Raw genomic sequence first — 24,220 nt, forward strand, 5'->3', positions numbered from 1 at the left:
TGCACTGGACATGAGAGACTCCTCCATACAGCAGGGAAATTCTCTGAGTGCCCTGACTATGGCTGGCCATGAAGACAAAGCTGTTTCCTCGTTCCCACACACATCAGGGGTGTTTGGCTCCCAAGGATCCAGCAGCAGCAGCTGGTCAGTGACCCTCTGGCTCTGCCTGGTCTAAGCAAACCCCAGGCAGAGGAGAAGAAGCCCCGATCAGCCCCTCCTCCCTGCTGCAGCCCTGGCAGCTGAGCAGATAAGCCAAAGATGGGGGAAGGAAGAGAGAGAAACTCCTCTGGACGCTCCCTGTTTGGCTGAAGTTCCCCCCTCTTCCTTCCCCTCCCAGCTGGGATCTCCCTGTCATGGAGAGGAAGAGAAGGATACTTGGGTCAGGCCCCATCTTCACTCTAAGCACTGGTCCCCACCCCCCATCTTCTACTACTTCCTGGGCTGGGCTCCCCACTGACCTGGAGCTGTTCTCTGCAGGAGGAGTGTCCCGGGGGCTGGTAACTCCTCCCCTCCCCGAATCCCCCAGGGCGCTGGGCTCTGGGGGATCAACTATTGAGGGACCAGGAGGATGGGTTATGGGGAGGGAACTGGGATGGAATGGTTGGGGCTGGTGGAGCTGGGAAGCAGGAGGTGCTGGGGTATGGGGGATAATAGGCTAAGAGGCGAGGGAGAGCACAGGGGCAGAGAAGTGCTGCCTCTCATCACTCACCCCCTCTGCCCCGTCTGCATTCAGACAGCACCACTGAGAGGGGCTGATTCCCACAGAGCCATTTGGGGAAGGCGGAGAGATCCCACCTTTGCTTCCGAGCATCTGTTTATGGTAGGAAATGTGGTCGGGATTAGCCAGCGCATCTCTGTGACCCTCCGCCAGATTTCCTACTATAACCTCATCCTGAGCATCTTATGTGTAAGGCTAAGATTTTGTCACGGATATTTTTAATAAAAGTCACGGACAGGTGACAGGCAATAAAGAAATATTCACGGCAGCCTGTGACCTGTCTGTGACATTTGCTAATAATATCCGTGACAAAATGGGGTGGGAAAAAGCTGCAACAGCCCTTGCTGGGGCCCTGAGGTCCCATGGCAACTGGGCAGATGCGGGGGCCCCCTGCCACCCGTGGCTCGGAGCTCTGGGACCCCAGCCCCCACGAATATTCAGATCTGGAGGCCACCCCTGAGAGCCGGATGCTGCGGTGTACCCCCATGGCCTGCAGCAGCTCAAAGCTCCGGGGGGCAGTTGTCGGATACTGTGGGCAGCAGGGGTCCCCCTGCTGCTCAGAGCCGCCACGGGCTGAAGTCACAGAGGTCTCTGGAAGTCACAGATTCCGTGACTTCCCTTACCGCCTGTAAACCGGTCGTGCTGGGGCTCGTCCCCCTCAGGTGCGGCGGGGAGCCAGGGCGCCTCCTTACACACAGCAGTCCGCGTCTACGCCTGGCCTTGGGCAGGGCAGGCAGCAAATAGTTCAGGCTCAGCTCCCGCACTCAGGGGCTGAGCAAACACAGACTATAGCCCAAGCCCTTGGTCAGGACGGGGCAGCAAATAGTTCAGGCTCAGCTCCTGCACTCAGGGGCTCAGCAAACACAGTACAAACAGTGAGTTTATACAGAAGACCTCTTCAAGCCACGGAGAGGGGAAATCTGCCACCCCTTGGACGGGTGGCAGGGGGGACGCAGGCCCTCCCACTCCACTGCGTCCCAGCCCGGGGCCCTAGCAGCAGCAAGGGTTCGCTGCAGTCAGTGGGGAATCCTGGCCGCAACACACTGACATGGGTTCACAGTCCCCAGGAGCCAGACTGGGGTCGGCTTCTCCCGGGCTACTTCCGATTTCCCCCTCTCCCTGTACCTGGCTTCCACTGGTGTAGTTCGGGGGGTCCCAGACCATGGGTTCCTCTGGAGATGGGGAGGCAGGACACTCCGACCACTCCTCCGGAGAGCAAGCGCAGGGCAGGCTGGGGGGCGGGGACAGGTGGCGTTGGCTCCGCCCAAGGAGGTGCCTGCTCTGGCTCGTCCCCCTCAGGTGCGGTGCGGAGCCAGGGCGCCTCCTTACACCGCCGTAAAAAAATTGAAGCCTTACTTATGTGTTCTGACTCCCTCCCGTTAGCAGAGTGATCCTTAGTCCCTGAGTTCCCCCTGTGGGCCTGGAGGTCTCATTCCCAGATATTCAGGCCTAACAAGACTAAGAATGTAGCACAAAGCCAGTTATGCCAACCTGAAGAAAGTTAGGCTAACAGAGGTTTCTGGGTAATTCATAAGTGGAAAACACCCAGGAGTTGCCTGTCTCTCACAGAGTTAGGCAACCATAATATAAGAATAGAACGGCATTCCTGGGATAGCACCAGATGTACTGTGTTAGGAACAACTTATTTGAAGAATGAGCCTGGACTTCCAGACTCCCTGGGCAAAACTCCCTGTTTCTGTTCTATGTTTGTTCCTAATTGCTACATTCCTAATTGTTACTGATTGTTAAGGTATTATTAATCAAGTAGATCATTTAATCTTGTAAGACATGAGAATGCATGTATGGTAGAAGTTTCTAGTTTCTAATTGATAAAGAAGGGGGGTTGGTTGCTTAATTGATTAATCAGCGATGTGACGGACTGTCTATATAAGCCTAGGTTATTTTGTAAGGAGTAAGCTGGTTCTCTGCGGAGACGAGCTTGCTCTCTATTGTCGTTGTGCACCCTTCAATAAAGAGCATTTGATAGAACCTTGCTGCTGTTGCCTGTCTCTCGCGGTCAGACAACGAACCTTGCCGTTTGGGGTACCAGAGTCCCCAACAGTCTCACATTACTTCAGGCCCTGCTGAAAACCATTTAGTGTTTGTATATTTTCTGCCTTATGCACCAGAATTAACTCCATGCTAAAAATGTGGGAGAAGAGACAGTAAAACGTGGTGTTACCTTCTGTGCTATTGCAGGGCAATGTGGTGAGTCTGAGGGTTTCCCTCCTTCCCCCATCACTGACACCCTCCACTCAGCAGCCTCCGTGCAACTGATGGAGAGTTTTATCCTGTTACTGTTCTATCCCTTCACCTCCCAAGGTGTCACTTACCACCATGTCCCTGGCTCTCCATGCTTAGAAGTCACAGTTCTGATGTCTTTAATCCTAAGTCAGACTCCAGAGGGTTGGAGAAGGAAGTGTTACAGATCTGGGAATGGGCGGAGAAATCCCATTGAATCTAAATGACACTTCAGATCTTTCAGAGTAGCAGCCGTGTTAGTCCGCAAAAAAAACAGGAGAACTTGTGGCACCTTAAAGACTAATAAATTTATTGTAGCTTAAGCTTTCGTGGGCTACAACCCACTTCATCAGATGCATGTAGTGGAAAATACAGAAGGAAGAAATCTACACAGGGAACATGAAACAATGGGTGTTACCATACCCATTATAAGGAGAGCGATCAGTTAAGGTGAGTTGTTGTCAGCAGGAGAGAAAAATAACTGTTTGTAGTGGTAATGAAAATGGCTCATTTCCAGCACTTGACAAGGAGATATAAGGAACAGGGGTGGGGGGCATGGAGATAAGCATGGGGATCTTGTAGCCCTGTTTGCATCTACCGGTGAAATTGCTTCCCGGCTTTTTCTAGGCTAGTCCAGATCATTTGTAGATGGGAAGACTTGTGTTTCTTTTTCGTTCTTTTAGTATAATGATGCTAAAACTTTTGCAACTCATACAACCAAATAATGAGGCGAGAAGTGAACCCGGTTTAACCGCTACAGAAGAAAATGGGTACATTTATTTTCCTGATTTTAAGTCTGAAAGGATTCGCTGAGATTTTGAAAGTGTTTTATAGCCCACCCTGTACTGTGGGTGTTTTTCTCTCTTTGTGAAGGCCATTTGGTCACATACGTTGATATTTAATTCGACAAGATGTAGCTCAGATTTACTGAGGACTTCACGAGACAAAGGATAATTTGGCAGAATAGTCCTTTATTAGATTTTGTTATTTTAATCTTTATCTAAGACTTTTGTCAGGAGATTTTTTCCTGTGGTTTGAACAATGACAGTGATCAGTATCTCCCAGCACAACCACTGATGATGTGAGCTAGATGCACAGTGCAAGAGACAGGGGAATGAAGTTAGTGCCTGATCCCTTCAGTAATGCGAGGTACTGTTTGAAGGAGGGGGATGGGGAACAGAGCTGGGAAACTGCTGGGTTTGCTTCTCAGAGGCTGAGAACTGGGAACTCGCTGCATCAGAGCCACAGAGTGACTAGACTTGTCCTGTCAGTGTCATTTGAAGCTGCCCCTGAAATCTAAAGGACCATGAATGATGCCCAAAAAAAAATAATGGGGGGATGGAACAGTATCTCCCTATTGCTGAAATGCTGCGGTTGGGTACAGGCTAGAAGGGAGCCAGGGATGTCAACAGAGCTGGGCAGCCTTGAAGCCAGACCGACCCACATCACTGAGGCCAGAGGGAGATGAGGAACCTGACAGCCCAGCTGATCACCCCCCACCCCATCTATCGCAGTGTCCTATGTTTTGATGACAGAGATTCTCTTTGCCCCACTCACCCCACACTGATCCCTCTTGTGACTAACCCCCTGTGTCCCACGTTCACCACTTGCGTATGGTTCTGATATGTCGTGTACTAAGAGTGCCTGGTGGCGGATCACTGGACAATTCATGATCTGCTCAATATTATGCCAATGAAATGCATATAACCCCACTGCATGTTGAATAATGACATTTTATTGTACGTTTGCTACTAGGGTGACCTTATTCCAGGTGCCCAAAAAGAGGACAGTGATGAGGGGTGGGAACCTGGGGCAGGAGGTCAGTTGTGGATGCTGGAGGGGGTGCGGTGGGGGTACTCACGAGGTGAGGTCAGTGTCGGTCACTGTCACAGTGGCAGGGCAGTGACACAAGCCCAGAACGCAGTGACGGCCCATCTGTCAGCACCTACCTGCGGGACCTCCTGCCCAGGGCTGGGGCCTCGGTGGGTGGGATCCGGCAGCAATCAATCAGCTGCAGCTGTAGCGGAATAGACCAATCAGCTGTGGATGCTAGGGCCTAGATTAATTGGGAAGCTGACCAATCAGGGCTATTTCTGAGCTGCAGCCCCTCTGCTCTGCAAAACCCCTGGACATTTGGTTGTAAAGGAAGACCCTGCTCAGACAGAGAAAGCAGGTTCAAAAGAGAGGCTCTGTCAGGAAGACCCGACGTATGGTAACCCTGTTTTTACTGAGATAATGTCCTCATTCTGGGGAATGCCCACAGACTAGCTCCTCAGAGACCACAAAGACCGACCATTGGTGTTAGAAAGCTATTATCTGACCTCCCGCCAACAGGAAGAAGGGGTAACAAAGACATTTACTATTCACGAGACGGACAGTTTGGAGCTCATTCGCCATGGAGTTGGCTGACGACATCCCCCAGCAAAGATTTTCCACTATAAAGGGTCTGAGTATAACAAGGCAGGGGTGTGGGGGGAGGAAGCCTCTGGTCACCTCCCTTCCATCTCTACTCCAGTAACAAGATCACTTGAAAACAAGGAGCATCACTGAACTGGGGAGAGTGGTCCTCGCTGGAAGCTTCCGTGAGCAGGGACTGCTGCAAGCTCGAGAGGTGAGAGAATCTCTTTGCTTGAAAGGGGGCATCTATACTTCAACCTAATTACTGCTGCTAGTCGCCTTAGTTTGACTTACAGCCACCGCTGTAATTACTCGAATAGCTGATGTTTACGCTACTCCTGGGTCGCTGGGGCATGTCCCATGCCACCCTGCTTTTCCCACCCAGCCCTGCCTCTTTCTCCGCCTCCTCCTGAGTGCACCACATCCCCGCTCCTTCCCTCCCTCCCGAAAGTCCTAAGCACACAAATAGCTGTTAGGTGGTGGGCAGGGGGAAGCACTGGAGGGAAGGAGGAGGAGGAGCAGGGATGTGGCATGCTGCGAGGGGTGGGAGGAGAAGGAGGCCAGGAGGAGGAGCTTGGCTGCCAGGGGTGGAGAACCTGCTAATTTTTCCCGTGAGTGCTCCAGACCCTGTTCTCTGTAGAGAGTGGGGAAGCCAGCTGAGGCTTCTCACCCACCTCCCACCCTGTTCCTGCTGGGAGTGAGGGAACCACCTGGGGCCCTTCCGCCCCCATCATTCCCCTCAAGTTACACCAGAGCACTGATAGTGCTCGGAGTACAGTTTCAACCAGTTATCCACCTTAAGTCATTTCATCTAGACCAGGCCTAGGCAACCTATGGCACAGGTGCTGAAGCGGCACACAAGCTGATTTTCAGTCGCACTCACACTGCCCAGGTCCTGGCACCAGTCTGGGGGTTCCGCATTTTAATTTAATTTTAAGTGAAGTTTCTGAAACATTTTGAAAACCTCATTTACTTACAGACAACAAATAGCTTAAGGTTTTACATATTACAGACTTATAGAAAGAGACCCAAAAACATTAAAATGTATGACTGGCACGTAAAACCTTTAATTAGAGTGAATAAATGAAGACTCGGCACATCGCTGCTGAAAGGTTGCCGACTCCTGGTCTAGACCAACAAATTCCTCCCTGCTGGTTAGAACTGAGTCTAACCTGCTGTCCCCTGGTTACTTCCCCCACCATCAGAAAGCAGAAGTTGTCCCTGACATGTTCCCAGCATCTATTGGACATTGGGTGCTGATGCCAACTCTCAGCTGTAGTGCTCTGCTTCCCGCTGCCAGTGTGCGTGGGGAGGTTGGGGAAAGGACGCCCCTCACACTCACCAGCAGTGGGAAGTGGAGCAACGTGGCCCCAGCCCACTCCGCTTTCCTTGCCTGGCCCTAGCCATGTCACCTGGGGGAGGGGGGGAAGGGGGTAGAGAAAGGTTCCCCCCTACACACACACTCACCGGTGATGGAAAGTGGAGTGCTGCGGCTGGGAGCTGGCTGGGGCTGGGCTGCTCTGCTTCTCACTGGTAAGGGCAGGGGCTGGGGCCAGGGCTAGGGAAGTAGAGCGGACTGCTCCAGGCCCCCACTAATCCCCTGGGCCATGTGGGACCTGTGGGGCCCCTAAAAGTGCCCCCTACATCTTCTGCCTCCCAGACCTTTGAGGGGGAGGCCTCAAGGGCTGCATAGGGCACCCAAATGGCTAGGGACAGCCCTGGGAGCAAGGACTCAGATTCTTCTGCTATTCGATTCCAGCGGGGTGGGGTGTAAAAGGAAAGTTCCCCAAAATAGCAGGACCCTTCTCCTGCTTATCTCTGTGCAGGGGTCAGCACCACCATGGTGCACAACAGACACTTGACATTAGCGGGCTTAGTGACAGACATTGGCGGTGGGCAGGAGGGGGCTGTGGGCTGAAGCAGGCGGTTGGGGTGTGGGAGGGGGCACAGGCTCTGTGCTGGGAGTGCGGGTTCTAGGGTAGGACCAGAAATGAGGGGTTCAAGGTGAGGGATGGGGCTCTGGGCTGGAGCAGGGGGTTTGGATGTGGGGAAGGTGAGGGATTTGGTGGAGGTGCAGATTGTTGTGTGAGGCTGGGGATGAGAGATTTGGGGTGGAGGAGGGAATTCCAGGCAGGAACTGAAGGGTTCAGAGTGCGGAAAGGAGGACACGGCTGGGACGGGATTGTGGCATGTGAGGGCTCCAGCTGGGGGTTCAGGCTCTGGGGTGGGGCTGTGGATGAGGGGTTTGGACTGTAGGAGGGTGCTGGGACTGAGGGTTTCAGAGGGGGATCAGGGCTGGAGCAGGAGGGTCAGGCCTGGGGGTTGAGGGCTCTGGGGTGGGGTTGGGGATGATGGTTTGGGGTGCAGAATGGTGCTCCAGGCCGGGACCAAGAGGTTTGGAGCGCAGGAGGGGGGTCGGGGCTGGAGCAGAAGGGTGGGATACAGGAGGTGTGTTCAGGCTCCATGCAGTGTTTACCTCAAACAGCTCCTGGAAGCAGCAGCATGACCCTCCTCTGGCTCCTTCTTGAGCTGCCCTGTCCTCAGGTGCCACCCCCACAGCTCCCATTTGCTGTGGTTCCCTGCCAATGGGCTCATCCCCACAGAGTCAGCGCTCAGGGAGGGGGAACGGAGGCGGCGTGCTGAGCCCCCTGGCCCTGCCTCTCTGCCAGCAACAGCAGGGACAAGGAACCGCTCGTGGGGAGTGGCCCCCATGGACGTCATAATTTTTACCGTGTACAGACACGTTGCTGAGCCCTGCCCATGTGCACATCTCCTGGGTTTTGGGTAAATGAATTATTTTAGGGAAAAGTGTCAGAACAGCCACCAGCGAGAGCTGCTGGCCACACTCTGAGGCCACCAAAATTTTAGTCATGAGACCCCCCTGGGCCAGATGATGGTGACGGTCCCTTTCTGATGCTAAAGTCTGGGAGCGGAACAGGAGTCGGACCCAGAGATGCTGCAGCGCGAACCCGCCAGCCCTAGGACCCAGGGGCAGCCGGGAGGCGGCTCTGTCGGGGGGCAGCGAGCGCTGGGCTCCGGCCGGGCAGCAGGAAGTGACTCGCAGCCGCTGCGGTGACTCTGGCTCCCAGGCTCCCGGCGAGATCCCCGAGCCCCGGCGGCTGGTGCTGGGAGCCCGGAGCCCTGGCTGCAGCCGGGAGAGGGGAATCTCCAGCAGGGCCCTTCCCGCTGCTCCCCAGGAGCCTCTCCCAGGCCAGGGCAGAGCCCCCAGCCCGGCCCGCCCCTGAGCCCCGGGGGGCCGCCGCTCCGGAGCGAATACGTGAGAGAGACCGCCCCGCCCCCGGCACCTACGGACTGCAGGGGGAGGTTGGCCCCGCCTCCCCAGCGGCTGGCTGCGTTCCCGCCGGCCCCGGGGCAAGCTGCCGCACCCGGTGGGTGCGGCAGGGGAAACAGACACATGGGGAGGGGGGGGGACAAAGGGCTGGAGCCGGGGTCTGTCTAGCACGCGGCCCTCTTCCCCTGCCCGCTCCCAGGCTCGCTTTTGGTCTAGCTTGCTGCCTGCCGCTCGGGTGGACGCGCAGGCTGGCTGCTCGGTGAGATTCTGGCGTGGTGGAAATCTTCAAGGGATCTCCGCTTCCATGAGTCTATGGATGAAGATGTTATTTTTCAGGGTTAATCTTGATAGCCGCAAAGTAGAGGGGGGGCATAGGGCGAGATGAGAAGTGTTCGTCTAAGTCGACACCATAAAAAAAAAAATAAGCCACAGCCCTAGATATAACTGAATTTTCTCACAATCTTCGCAGAGAAGCCACAACCTACAAGATCTTTATCAAGGACTTCTGTAAACTCAGGTACCCACCTGAGAAGTAAGGAAACAGAGTTGACAGGCGAATCTCGGTACCCAGAGTTTCCACCTACCAACAGGAACAGGCCCAACAAGGAAGAAAGTAAACAGATCCACTGGCATCACATACGCCCGAGCTATACAAAACCGCTTCGTCCAAACAGGTTGTGTTGGTTGGATCTTCAATTACACAATCTATTTGAAACACCTCTTACTCTCACAGACTTGGAGGCAGTCATGGCCTGCTTTGAGTCAAACAGCCCCCAAGCTGAAAGCGCTGGCGCCCACCCTTCCCGCACGCCCGCGGATACATGAATACGAGGGCTCCGGCCCCTGGCCTGAGGCCAAGGAGAAGCGCTGTGGCTGCCCCACCTGCACGCAACGAGGGGCAGGATTTTTTACTGCAACATCTAGCAGTGGTTCCTGGCATAGCTGCAAGAAACAGGTGGTAGGTGGAATACGAGGTGACGGGTGAAGCCGGGTTGCAAAAATAGGCGTGAGGGCGGCAGAGGTTCCTCCCACTTCGTGCAGAAACTCAGCTTCCATTCTCCCAGGGCCCTGTTCTTAAAGGCTCGAGTGGTATATCGCGAGGGCTGAACAGACCTGCAATCATTGTGATGAGCTGCTAAAAGCGATCTTGTTCAAGAATTTACCCGTAACGATCTCCTTCCCCAGTGTGTCACGTCTAGCAGCGAATACTGCAGATGCATAGCAGCCGTTCAAGCTGTTTCTACGTTTCTAACGTAGAATCACTCACCTATTACTGACAACACTAGCGGACCCTTGCCTAATTTCCCTTTAAATTAAAGGTGCAACGACAGATATGGCCCTACTCGTAAGTTATCCAATCACGAGGCTCATTGCACCTGACTACGAGGTGGTTAGGTAATTAGGTTGCATGTGCGGTAATTCTTGCATGCTGAGACATTGCGGACGTATCATCGTAAGATCAAGGGTGAGAGGAACCTGTAGAGTGCAACAATCGTCATACCTCGTATGGAATGTCAAAGAATCAAGCGCAACACATAGGTGCGCAATCCCACAGAAGACTAGATTTTACCAGGGTTCTTAAATAGACATCACTTTGCGAGGAATTCACGATCGCACTGCCTGGAGGAGATTTCACACTCAGTCAAGCCATCTGCTACAGAGATGAATCTGAACTTCTTTATTAGGGCATTGGTGGAAACTTCCTCTTTGCAAATTTCTTGTTCCCACAGAATTTAGGGTACATTACCAGAGGCTAGTGGATAGATATGTGTGATGATAATGAGCGCATGGACGACTTGTGGTGTACTTGTTAGTTGTGGATACACTTTGAATATATTCCCTTTAGCCGAACTTTTGTTGTAGTGAAAGGTCATCTAATACGTCCGTGGTCTCTTAGCAATTTGGGTAAAATTCATCTAATCTTTTTAGTAAAGGTGTTCCAGTGTATTGAGGTACCTGTATTTGCCATTGCTTAAATAAGCGTAGGCTTCAAACTCTTGCAGTACAACAACTTATTATGAATATAAACTATCAAGCTTTCTTAACATATCCAAACTCAACTGTATTAGAACATTATCAGAGATCTTATGCGGCAGGAAATGGCAGATTCTTGGAGATTGCATGAAGTGGAGAGGCGGACTCCCTCCCAGCAGGCCAGTGAAGGGATATTTTTCCGTACCTATTCATGGCCAGCGTGAAAAGCTCTGGAGACTTCCCTCCTCTAGGGTAGTCGAGATGGCTACATGGGAACTAATCCCCGGGAGGCAGCTTCTTGACGCCTCCCCACAACCCCTGCTTCCAGATTTATATTTGGATAGTTTAAATACAAAGAGACACTCTGCTGTTGGGTCTATTCCTGAGCTTTTTCACGAAGGCTGCTACAGGGCGCCCTAGGCTTGTTTCCCATGCATATTCATGCGTTCTGCAGCCGTACTCTCCTGTGTGAGGCGGGATTGACACCTCAGTCTATAGCTGTCGTGGCGAGGGCTAAATAGTAGATCACCTGTCTGGCCTGTCCTGGGCTGCAGGGAGGACAGGGAGAATCCTACTCCTTATGCGCCATCCAAGCGCCTCCGTACTCTCTTAGGGAGCGTGAGAGGGTATGTCTGGGTGCTGCGCGTCTCTCCCTTCATGTTTGGAGTTGGAGTATGAGCCCCTGGGTCGAACGTGTGCCTTCCCATTCTTTGACCGGACTTCCCGACTGACATGCTGTTACCTTACAGCTTCGGAACTCTGTAAAGCCCTCTCTGTGCCAGCATAGTGGGGCTTTCTCGGTGGCTGGCCCGTCCCGGGGGCAGCCTGGGCTCTTCGACACCCGCTTCGTCCAGCTGGGCCTGCAGATGACGGAGGAGCCGTGGAAAAGGGTGAGCCTGGGCATGAAATGACTATTGCCAAACAGGCTCCTTTTGCTTCCGGGATCAGCTGTGGAGTTTCTCGTCGTCTATAAGGAGTCGTTATTAGGCTCTTTGTCGTGAAGTTCCCAGAGCTGATCTGCCCTCGTGGCACAGCGGGTTTCAATCCCTCTATTCACCAAGCTCGTTCCGATGCCGAGTTGCTGTTAGAGAGCGATAGCCCGGCTACAGGACTTTATGCATAGCTGAAAATCGGCCCGTTCTCCAAGGGCGGGGAAGAAAAGTGGAGAGCGGTGGAGATCGCAATAGGCGAGGGGAAGAAGCGTCTGGGCCGGAAGGAGCATGGTTCCAGCTCCAGCCTGCCCAGGCTCACTCCCTGCACCCGGGGCATCTGCTTCTGGAAAGAGGAGAGCATATTGAGAGAAGGATACGAATAGCCAAGCTTGTAGCTGACTTGTTGGAGCCCACGCTACCTTGTGAAGGACTGGGTGAAGTAGTGGGCTTATCTGTATAATCGTGGAACCGCCAAGGTGGCTCTTTTGATTTGCTCTTTTTAGCATTGGCGAGAGTGCTGTTATGGAGGATTTAGTGGTCCGCGCGGTGGGTTTGTTCTGCTGGAGGGCGCCTACCTTGCAGCAATGGCAGAGTCAGAGCGTCTGGTCTTCAATGAGAGAGCGGGAATCAGGATCGTGAGAATTAGGCTCAAGTCAGTTCTATAACTTCCCACTTGCACCCTCTCACCTTGACAGGCTGAGGACTCACTTACGTCAGTTTGATCATATCGTCTCTTCTCAGGAGACAGGAAGAAACTAGACTGAGCTGCGAAACTTGTGCAAGCCGCTAGGTACGGGATCATGCGGAGCGAGCCTGCAAGAGGAGTATTATACGCAGTACAGTAAATGGCCTCGATGTGAGTAGCACTTGATCTTGGCGCACAGCGTCGGCAGGCGAAGCCTGACTACTGAACATTGGGAGCTGTCGGCTAAGCTAGCTTCCGTAGCTGCTGCCGCTTCTGGTTAGGGCATTCGCCGTGGGATCCCGTGAGTCCTTCGGAGGAGACGCTGCTGCAAATGCCGCCGTCATTAATTCTTTGTGCATTGGCTGTTGTGTTTTTCTCGCGGGGATCGGACTGCTGCCTTATTGTGCAAAGAATGAATGACGTGTCAACTCAAAAGACATTGGGACAGGCAGGCAAATTGAACAGATGAGGTCCTCCCTCCGACGGGACTAAGGGTAAACCTCGCGTTTAAGGAGGCGACGTCCTTGCCTGTCGGGCCAAAACATTCCTTTTTTACAGCTCCTGTGTAGAGGAGTAGGGGCAGGAAGACAGTGATGAGCAGGGTAGAGGCAGGGGTGTAGATATAATATCTTGTAATTTTCTGAGTCTAGCCTATTCCAGTGCTCGGGATGGCCTCTCCCCTCAATATACTCAACACAACAACAATACCCCATATCTGGCAGTGGCTTGAGGACGAGTGATGGGCCTACCACACTGGCGAAGACTGCTGTGAAATACGCAGGAAGTGTGTGGTAATTCAAATTTTCCTGAATTCCCGGCTTAAGCTTGCTTCTCGTATCAGCCTAGAGTGCCTGGAAGGTGTCATGTGGGAAATGAGAAGCTCCTGCTTCTGGGGTCGTGTGGCTCGAGAGGACTACGGAGCTCTCACCTTTTCCGCTCCCCTCAAGCTGCGTGGTGCGCTGGAGCAGGGGTGGAGGAATGTGTGACTACTCTCGATCACTACAGAACAACCGAGCACTTGGATTATTTTCATTTAGTTCCTTACCGTGACTAGTGATGATCGTGCATAGAGCAACAGGTGCTGAGTGAGGGACTCTATGTTGTCACAGGTATGCGGTGACCTTTGAAGGGTGGCTGTGTATTCACCAGGGGGCAGGGCGTGCTGCCCGCTCAGAGAGCCTCTACAAAGGGAGAAGCAGAGAGAGAAATGGCGACGTTAACGGATGGACTCGGCATCTGTGTGGCAGGTAAGGGATTCCTCTTGTCCTCCATGGCTCGCACGGGGTGGGGGGAGGAAGTGAGGCAATTGCGCCGGGTCTCCAGACAAGCGGAGGCCCCAAGAGAACGACTCGAGGCTCTCCCATTCCTCCGCCTCCTCTTCTGGGCGTTTTGCTCACTTTTGGGTAAGCGCTCAGGCGCAACAAGCGCTCCGCTTTCGCGCACGGCAACCTTTTGCAGCCGTCAATCCGGCATGTGGCGGTCTCGTAGCTCCGCATATATTTTTCCGTCTGTTCAGACGGTGTCAGGGGCCGGTGCGAACTCCTGTCTATGATGTAATTTCTGAGCGGAAGGAGCTTAGAGGCCTAGTGCAGGAGGTGCGCTACACTATGTGCAGGTGGGCGCGCGACAGCCTCCTGGGAGCGAGCCAGGGCAGGAGCAGATCTTTGTGCCAGTAGGAGAGAGCGGCCCCCACGAGTTGTGATTGGCGGCTCCGGTGACATGAGACAGCGGGCATGATTTTGGATTGGGCGCTTGTGCGGTGAGAGTTGTCAGGACTCAGGGCTCCGCCGGTTGCTATGGATCAAGGTCGGTGGCATCACGGGGACAGCGAGCAGGGTTGGGGTCGCCGGGATTAGTGAAGTGGGTGGGTTTGAGGGACGTTGGGACAAGCAATCAGAATAGGGGTTCAGGGATTGAGGTAACGGCAGTTGGCGAAGGGCAGGACGTGGGTGGGGTCAGATAGGGGCAGGGCCAGGCTGTTGGGAGCACGGGCCTCCCACAGCCTAAGGCTCACTTTCGCTCAGTTGGGGTGACAGACAAAGAGCGAAGCTGTAGAGTCTTTCTATTCGGTGGAACCTCCTTTCATACGCAATGCATCGGAGATTTAGTCCATATTAATTTCATGTCACAGGGCTTATGTCGGGGGAGGTGCTTCAGTTTAAGGGTTAACCACTGAAGGAAGGGTCAAATGAGAGAAGATATCCTCCCAAAACCCTACAATGGAGACCCCCCCCCCCCGCCTCTGCATTTCCATGAGGTTCAGCGTTAATCAAATGGTTCAAATTATTACTGGTGACCCCTATTCACCTAGCAAACAGTTGAGTGCGAGCCCTCTCCCTATATAAATTTGAAAAGCATTTTATTTGCTATATAATTTAACACGATTATAAAATGCTGGAGGCAAGCGTGGTTATGGTGGAGTTTGCAGCTCGCGAACCCCAGTTAAGTAACCTGCATAGACCCCTGCGGTCAACCTCCGTTTGAGAAGCCTGGGTTATTTTCCATTACTTCGCTGTGTCCAATTGCAATGGGCAGATGACTACTGCTTGAGCATGTCTTTCAAACCATAGCCTCCATCCTCACTTCGGAACGCTTACAAGATGCTCCAGTTCGCTGGTGCAGTCACTGTCTGGCAGTAAGCTATGCATAAGGATAAACCACAGAACCATCTCTGTTTTTGAGGACCCCATTGAGGCCTCAGGTCTCTAGAAAAGATAAATTGCGATGGTATGAGGGCTTAAGTCTCCATTAATGCTATTCCAGGATATGGCAGTAAGGAATGTATGTCCTAGCCTCTGTTGTGGAGGTATAGGATGTGGATGGCTGGAGAGAATTTCAACTTAGATCATTGCCTTTAGGTCATCCTCTGGGCACTTTGGTTGTTTTTCAGTAGACATATGGCAGGAGTGGACGCTTGGTTTGACCCAATATAGCTGTCTATGTTCTACTTAACGAAGCAAAAGTTATGATATAGTCAGGAAGCCGCAGTGTATCAGAAACTGGAAAATCTTGACTGGATGGTCAGCTTTTGTCACAAGCTGAGGTAGTCAAAGTTTGAATTTTTTAACAGATTTTTTTATTTTTCTTTAAACCATCAAACAGGGCTAGCGCACGTTGGCAAAGAAAATTTGGGAGAACACACAGTTCTGAACCTCAAACCATTCAGTTTGGCAGACGAATTTAGCTTTTCCAATTAAAAAGAAACAACACAACAAATGTTGATGAAAAGCAACATTGTCCATTATTTTGTCCTGCTTTTAATCAAAGTGGTTCCATAGTTTCGTATCGACAAAAAGAAGTTGTGATGGGATATTATGTACGCGCTCCTCATCTTCGTTTCATGAGCTTTGGGACACTCTTATAGTGCTCTAGGTTGCTAGCTAAGTTACCAGTTGGAATATCTCCTTAGAAGTTTTTCAAAACTGGGTTGTGCTGAGATGTGGCAAGTTTATTTTTCCGCAGGTTTGCTGGATGAGCAAGTGGCCTGGCAAATTTGGCTGTGCCCACGAAGTGGTCCCCACCGGTAGACATTATAAGCCTTATTTCGTAAGTTTAAGTTTATGGTATAAGACAGCCCAAAATTGTTTGCCCACGACGCGTCAAACGTGCAATCCGGTAGGGCATCTACTGGGCGTCACCTAATCCCGCAGCTATCTAGAAAGTGTCGGCCTGCCATGGCTGAGTGGCTGGTTCGGGTATCTTGCTCTGTGTCATGTGAGAATGTGGGAGAAGAAATGAGCTTCTGTTATTCCCCACCTGTCTAATTGTGAGCGATGCACCTTTTGTTCTCGGGCAGAGCTCCATTTAACCGCGCTGAGGACGAGGATAAGCTGTCAAACCAACATGGATGTGCTGAACATCCCACCTCTGCCAGCTTTCAGGGAGAAGCCGTGTATGGTCCTCGGATCTGTTATCTCATCGAACCCCCGGGCTGCAGGGGGAGGTTTGGCCCCGGGCTGCTCCCAGCGGAGCTGGCTGCGATTCCCGCCCGGGGCCCGGGAAAGCTGCCGCCGAGGGTGACCAGATGTCCCGATTTTAGAGGGACAGTCCCAATTTTTGTTTTTCTTTAATAGGTTCCTATTACCCCCCACCCCCTGTCCCCATTTTTCACACTTGCTCTCTGGTCACCCTACTGCCGCCAGCGTCGGCCCTGCCGAACAGGCCCATGGGGGGGAGGGAAATTCCTGCATCTCTGAACCAGGAACCTCCCCGCCCCCGCAGGGCTGGGCAACCTGACCAGACTCCCAGTGCTGGAGCCTGACCCCGCTGGGCAGAGGCTGCTGTGAAATACGCAGGGAAGCTGTCGGGATTCCTGTCCCTGTCCCCCGCTCAGAGCTCTGCTTCCCGCATCAGCCTGTGGCTGGCAGGTGTGTGGGAAATGAGAAGGCCCTGCCCTGCTCCGTGTGCTGGGGGGACAAGGAGCTCTCACCTTCTCCCACCCCCTGAAGCCCCCTGGCTGATCTGAACAGCAGGGGTCTGAGTTTGTGACTGTGGCCCTGCCAGAGCTTCCAGTGCTTTTTCCTGTGACTAGTGCTTCCAGTGCTTCCAGAGCTTCCAGTGCTGCCAGAGCTTCCAGTGCTTTTTCCTGTGACCTGGGGCAGCAGGTGCTGAGTGGGGGACTCTTGTTGTTTCAGATGCCGGTGACCTTTGAGGAGGTGGCTGTGTATTTCACCCAGGGGCAGGGGGCTCTGCTGGACCCCGCTCAGAGAGCCCTCTACAGGGACGTCATGCTGGAGAACTACGAGAGGGTGACCTCGCTGGGTAAGGGATTCCCGTCCCCTCAGGTGTTTTAAGCCCTGGGGTCTGCATGTCTGACTCCGCTCAGTTGGATTAGGAAGGGGTGGGGTCACACAGTGCCGTGGCTCTCAAGCAGAGGCCCCTGTGGGGCTGCGAGCAGGTTTCAGGGGGGCCACCAAGGAGGGCCAGAAATAGATTTGCTGAAGCCCGGGGCACAAAATGGAAGGCCCACTGCATGAGGCTGAAGCTAAAGCCTGAGCAACTTAGCTTTATGGTGCCCCGTGTTGTGTAAGACCCTGGGTACTTGCCCTGCTCCCTACCCTCTAATCCTGGCCCTGGCTTTTATATGCAAAAAACAGTTGGTGTGGCAGAGGTGAGTCGTGGTGTTTTTATAGTATGTCGGAGGTGTGGGAGGGCTCAGACAGAAAAAGTTGAGAACCCCGGTGCAGTCCACAACTCCACTGTGAGAGAGACTTGCATCTCCACACCCCCTTCGAGAGAACAAGGGAGGTAGAAACCTAACAGACAGGCTAATTCATCCCCGTCTCTCCAGCTGACAAGGGGCCAGAAGCAGGGGATTGCCCTGCCTGTGTTATTTTTCCTGCACACTCCGCTGACTGGCCCTCTTGTGACTAGCTCCACCCCTGGGGAGGCTCTCAGTGCTGCAGGCTCAGGGGAGCTGGGACAGGTTGTACAGTGGGGGTGCTGAGAGCCATGGAACCAAACGGTAAACCCTGGATCTAATGGAAACCACTTCAAGTGAGGAGGTGCAGCAGCTCCTCCAGCATGGCTAGGTCCAGCTCCTACGTGCTGGTTTGGAAATAGGCAGGAGTTTAACACCAGAGCTGCGCGTACGCGGCATTTATTAGTTCTCTCCTTGTCGTCTCTGGCACATAAAGTTTGACTCTCACTGAAGCTTTCCCACAGTCTATGCATTTATAGGACTTCTCTCCTGTAGAGTTCTCCAGTGTCTAAATAAGAAAAAACTGAAGGACTGTTCCTGTGACAATACTCTGCAAGACTCCAGACCTTGCCTGATTTCACCCCCTGCGCAGGATTTCCCATTCCGAAACCTGACCTGATTGCCCGGCTGGAACGAGGGGAAGAGCCGTGGGTCCCGGATCTCCAGGCTGATGAGGAAAGTGTGAGCCCGAGAGACACACCCGCACAGGTGAGGAGTCAGGGAAACTGAGACAGAAACATCTTGAGAGTGAAGGAAAAAGCTGGGACTCCAACCTGTGCTGTGAGTGAGGACCCTCAGTGTGCCCATCTCACCCAGGTCAGGGCTGCAGTCAGCAGGTGTCGTAATCATTAAGGCAAATATTAGTCACGGCTTCCTACCATCCTGTTAGCTGTCGGGATTTTCTCCTGACTTTCCTTCCCTGGGAGTGTTTGGGTGGGATGTGGAGGCAGAATCCAATGTCTCCATCTCCCCACAGTCACTGTGTTGTGTTTTCCCTCTTTGCTATTTCCCTTTCTGTCTTTTTCTCCCTGGCACAGGCAGTGACTCCTGTCTGGATTCTCTCTCTCCCAGCAGGTGATAGGACAGTGAGTGAGAACAAGGAGGGAATCAGCAGCAGGAAGGTCCTGAGCAAGTGGAACGCAGGAGACATTTCTGAGAGCTGAAGGGAATTATTCCAAGTGTTTGAACAAGGAAATGCCTGGGGAGATCGAGACAGATCAGAGATGCAGACTGTGAAACTATTCCTGAGAAGAAAACTGGATGAATCTATTCAAGGAGTGCGAATATGCAAGAATCAAGGGAACGCAGTCAGCAGACAAGTCCATATGAGAAAACCTAAATGCCTTAAGTGCTGGGAAAAGTTTCCGTTCAGTACATTCTATTAGAAACTGGAGTTTCTTATAGACACTGGAGAACTCTACAGGAGAGAAGTCCTATAAATGCATAGACTGTGGGAAAGCTTCAGTGAGAGTCAAACTTTATGTGCCAGAGACGACAAGGAGAGAACTAATAAATGCCGCAGTATGGGAAAAGTTTCAGTCAGAGGTCAGCACTTATGGCACATCACAGATCCCACACAGGAGAGAAGCCCTATAAATGCTTAGACTGTGGGAAAAGCTTCAGTGAAAAGCCACGTCTTGTTATACACCAGAGAGTGCACACAGGAGAGAGACCATATAAGTGTCTTCAGTGTGGGAAAAGTTTCAGTCAGAGTTCAAACCTTACTGTACATCAGACACTGCACACGGGTGAGAGACCATATAGATGCTGTGAGTGTGGGAAAAGTTTTAGCAAAAGTTCATCCCTTATTCAACATGGGAGAATCCATACGGGAGAAAGGCCATATAAATGCCTTGAGTGTGGGAAAGGTTTTATCGAAAGTTCATCGCTTACTACACATGTGAGAATCCACACAGGAGAAAGACCTTATAAATGCCTTGAGTGTGGGAAAAGTTTCAGTTTGAAATCAACGCTTAATGTACATCACAAAACCCACTCAGGTGAGAAACCACATAAATGCCTGGAGTGTGGGAAAACTTTCAGTCTGCGCTCACACCTTAATAAACATAGGAAAATCCACACGGGAGAGAGACCATATAAATGCCTTCAGTGTGGTAGAAGTTTCATTCAGCACTCAAACTTTGTTAGACATTCATGTCTGAGGACAAGAGAGAGACGCTACAAATGCCTTCAGTGTGAGAAACTTTTCAGTGCGGGATCGGACCTTATTAAACATGAGAGAACCCACACTGGCGAGAAACCATATCAATGCTTGGACTGTGGGAAAAGTTTTGGTCAGAGCTCATACCTTATTAAACATAGGAAAATCCACACAGGAGAGAGACCTTATAAATGTTTTGAGTGTGGGAAAAGTTTCATTTATCAATCAGTCCTTATTAAGCATCAGAGAATCCACACAGGTGACAAACCCTATAAATGCCTCGACTGTGGGAAAAGTTTTGTTGACAGAACAAAACTTACTAGACATCAGGCAATCCACACAGGAGAGCGATCGCATAAATGCTTGGACTGTGGGAAAAGCTTCATTCGGAAGTCACAACTTACTATCCACCAGAGAGTTCACACCGGAGATAGACCCTTTAAATGCTTTGAGTGTGCGAAAAGTTTTAGTCAGAAGTCACATCTTACTACACATCAGAGAACCCACACAGGAGAGAGACCTTATAAATGCCAGGAGTGTGGGAAAAGTTTTCTTTATAACTCAAAGCTTACTACACATCAGAGGACTCACACAGGAGAGAGACCCTATGGATGCCTTGAGTGTGGGAAACGTTTTATGGAAAGTTCATCCCTTATTAAACATGGACGAATCCACACAGGAGAAAAACCCTACAAATGTCTTGAGTGTGGGAAAAGTTTTATGGAAAGTTCATCCCTTACTCAACATGGGAGAATCCACACAGGAGAAAGACCTTACAGATGCCTCAAGTGTGGGAAAAGTTTCAATATGAAATCAACCCTTAATACACATCACAAAATTCACACGGGAGAGAGACCCCATAAATGCCTGGAGTGTGGAAAAACTTTCAGTCTGCGCTCACACCTTACTAAACATGGGAGAATCCACACAGGAGAGAGCCCTTATAAATGCCTTGAGTGTGGGGAAAGCTTCAAAAGGAGCTCAAAGCTCACCAAACACCAGAAAATCCACAAAGATGAGAGACCCTAGAAATAGCTTGACCGCAGGAAAAGATTCCATTTGACTTCACGCATCAGTGATCAACACAACAGAGAGACCTTGAATGTGGGGGAAGCTTCATTTGGTGTTTCTGGAGTATCAGGGATCCACAAATCCGCCCAGGGAAGAAACATCTGAGACGTTCTTAGTGTGGAAAATGCTCCAAGTGGAGCTAACCCTGCACTGGACATAAGAGACTCCTCCATACAGCAGGGAAATTCTCTGAGTGCCCTGACTACGGCTGGCCATGATGACAAACCTATTTCCTCGTTCCCACATACATCAGGGGTGTTTGGCTCCCAAGGATCCAACAGCAGCTGGTCAGTGACCCTCTGGCTCTGCCTGGTCTAAGCAAACCCCAGGCAGAGGAGGAGAAGCCTCGATCAGCCCCTCCTCCCTGCTGCAGCCCTGGCAGCTGAGCAGATAGGCCAAAGGTGGGGGAAGGAAGAGAGAAACTTCTCTGGACGTTCCCTGTTTGGCTGAAGTTCCCCCCTCTTCCTTCCCCTCCCAACCGGGATCTCCCTGCCATGGAGAGGAGGAGAAGGATACTTGGGTCAGGCCCCATCTTCACTCTAAGCACTGGTCCCCACCCGCCATCTTCTACCACTTCCTGGGCTGGGCTCCCCACTGACCTGGAGCTGTTCTCTGCAGGGGGAGTGTCCCAGGGGCTGGTAACTCCTCCCCTCCCCGAATCCCCCAGGGTGCTGGGCTCTGGGGGATCAACTATTGAGGGACCAGGAGGATGGGTTATGGGGAGGGAACTGGGGATGGAATGGTTGGGGCTGGTGGAGCTGGGAAGCAGGAGGTGCTGGGGTATGGGGGATAATAGGCTAAGAGGCGAGGGAGAGCACAGGGGCAGAGAAGTGCTGCCTCTCATCACTCACCCCCTCTGCCCCGTCTGCATTCAGACAGCACCACTGAGAGGGGCTGATTCCCACAGAGCCATTTGGGGAAGGCGGAGAGATCCCACCTTTGCTTCCGAGCATCTGTTTATGGTAGGAAATGTGGTCGGGATTAGCCAGCGCATCTCTGTGACCCTCCGCCAGATTTCCTACTATAACCTCATCCTGAGCATCTTATGTGTAAGGCTAAGATTTTGTCATGGATATTTTTAATAAAAGTCACGGACAGGTGACAGGCAATAAAGAAATATTCACGGCAGCCTGTGACCTGTCTGTGACATTTGCTAATAATATCCGTGACAAAATGGGGTGGGAAAAAGCTGCAACACCCATTGCTGAGGCTCTGAGGTCCCATGGCAGCTGGGCAGATGCAGGGGCCCTGGGTGGGAGCTGCATGGGTCTCCTGCCACCCGTGGCTTGGAGCTCTGGGACCCCAGCCCCCACGACGACTCAGATCTGGAGGCCACCCCTGAGAGCCGGGTGCTGCGGTGTACCCCCATGGCCTGCAGCAGCTCAAGAGCTCCAGGGGGCAGCTGTCAGATACTGTGGGCAGCACAGATTCCGTGACTTCCATTACCGCCGTGAAAAAATTGAAGCCTTACTTATGTGTTCTGACTCCGTCCCGTTAGCAGAGTGATCCTTAGTCCCTGAGTTCCCCCTGTGGGCCTGGATGGTCTCATTCCCAGATCGTCTCACATTACCCCAGGCCCTACTGAAAAGCATTTAATGTTTGTATATTTTCTGCCTTATTCACCAGAATTAACTAGATGCTAAAAACATGGGAGAATAGACAGTAAAACATGGTGTTACCTTCTGTGCTATTGCAGGGCAATGTGGTGAGTCTGAGGGTTTCCCTACTTCCCACATCACTGTCACCCTCCACTCAGCAGCCTCCGTGCAACTGATGGAGAGTTTTATCCTGTTACTGTTCTACCCCTTCACCTCCCAAGGTGTCACTTACCACCATGTCCCTGGCTCTCCATGCTTAGGAATCACAGTTCTGACGTCTGTGATCCTAAATCAGACTCCAGAGGGCTGGACAAGGAAATGTTACAGATCTGGGTGTGGGCGGGGAAATCCCATTGAATCTAAAGCATAGTTTGACACTTCAGATCTTTCAGAGTAGCAGCCGTGTTAGTCCGCAAAAAAAACAGGAGAACTTGTGGCACCTTAAAGACTAATAAATTTATTGTAGCATAAGCTTTCGTGGGCTACAACCCACTTCATCAGATGCATGTAGTGAAATACAGAAGGAAATAAAGAGATATATACAGGAACATGAAACAATGGTGTACACACACATATAAGGAGACGATCAGTTAAGGTGAGCTGTTGTCAGCAGGAGAGAAAAGAGTGTTTGTGTGTAATGAAAATGGCCTTTCCAGCACTTGACAAGGAGATATAAGGAACAGGGTGGGGCATGGAGATAAGCATGGGGATCTTGTAGCCCTGTTTGCATCTACTGGGAAATTGCTTCCCGCTTTTCTAGCTAGTCAGATCATTTGTGAATGGAAGCTTGTCCTCTCTTTAGCATTATTTATACAAAGAAACTTTCTACTCATACAACCAAATAATGAGGCGCGAAGTGAACCGGTTTAACCGCTACAGAAGAAATGGTACATTTATTTTCTGATTTTGAGTCTAAAGGATTCGCTGAGATTTCATTTTATGAATATGAAAGTGTTTATAGCCCCCCTGGATGTGGTTTTCTCTCTTTGTTAAGGCCATTGGTCACATACATTGATATTTAATTCGACAGGATGTAAGTCGGATTTACGTGAGACTTCATGAAGAATTAAAATCCACGTGCGATTTTATATAACAACTGTATATGGATTGTGCCAGCTCTTTCTCAACCCAAAGTCCAGATTTGGTCAAGAGACAGAGGCCTAGAATATGATTAGTTAAAAGAAAGCTGGGTAAACAAATAATCTTGTTTTGCTAAAATAGGCCTGTCAGCAAATTGCCAGGTGTTGAGACTAAGAACTAAATAATTGTGTCTTATTCAGAGTTGCAGATTGACAAAATCCCTGTTCTTATTGGTCAGTCTTTGTAGGAACGTTCCTCCCACAGATCAACTTGAGTTTATGAAAGTTGGCACATGTCAGTATAAGATATGACTTCCTTCCACTCCCTTCCAGGACCAGTGCCTGCTTAAGACGTAAAGGGATAATCTTATTGCTAATACTTCACTGTTTCTTTGCTTAACCCAGGGGAGTACCTAGTGGCCATCAAAGGAGTTGCTCCATTCCTAGGACCCAAATCAGAATTCAACGTATATATTTTATCCTAATAACATTTTATCAAAGATAATTAATTTAACTTGCTAACTTGAGACCATGGTGGAGACATTATGTAACCTTTTAACCATTGCAATGTGCGTCGTGTCTTGCTGCAAAACCTATCCCGGGGTGTGGAACTGCCTACCCCGTCACCTTCCCCTGCCATGGAAATCATATATTCTATTGAATCAATTGATTGACGATGTCGCTGAGCCTAATAAGCCAGGTGACACTCACCAGCACTGTGTGTAATAATCCTATGCTGGCCTCTACATGGTGTGGATTTATTGTCCTTCATTTCACGAGACAAAGGATAATTGCCAAAATAGTCCTTTTTAGATTTGTTTATTTTAATCTTTATCTAAGATCTTTGTCATGGGATTTTTTTCTGTGTTTGA

At 51.3% G+C, this 24,220-nt stretch overlaps 1 protein-coding gene across 1 annotated transcript in view; it reads left to right on the forward strand.

Annotated features, from left to right (window-relative positions):
* Positions 1–24,220, forward strand: part of LOC116825475 (uncharacterized) — a 49,650-nt gene that overhangs the window by 13,379 nt on the left and 12,051 nt on the right. The window contains exons 7-8 of the mRNA XM_075071692.1: positions 18,863–18,909; positions 18,983–20,608. Of these exons, the coding sequence (XP_074927793.1) occupies positions 18,863–18,909; positions 18,983–20,608 (1,673 nt within the window). The remainder of the gene's footprint in view (positions 1–18,862; positions 18,910–18,982; positions 20,609–24,220) is intronic.

This window comes from Chelonoidis abingdonii, chromosome 12 (assembly GCF_003597395.2).
Source record: "Chelonoidis abingdonii isolate Lonesome George chromosome 12, CheloAbing_2.0, whole genome shotgun sequence".
Taxonomy (NCBI): Eukaryota; Metazoa; Chordata; order Testudines; family Testudinidae; genus Chelonoidis; species Chelonoidis abingdonii.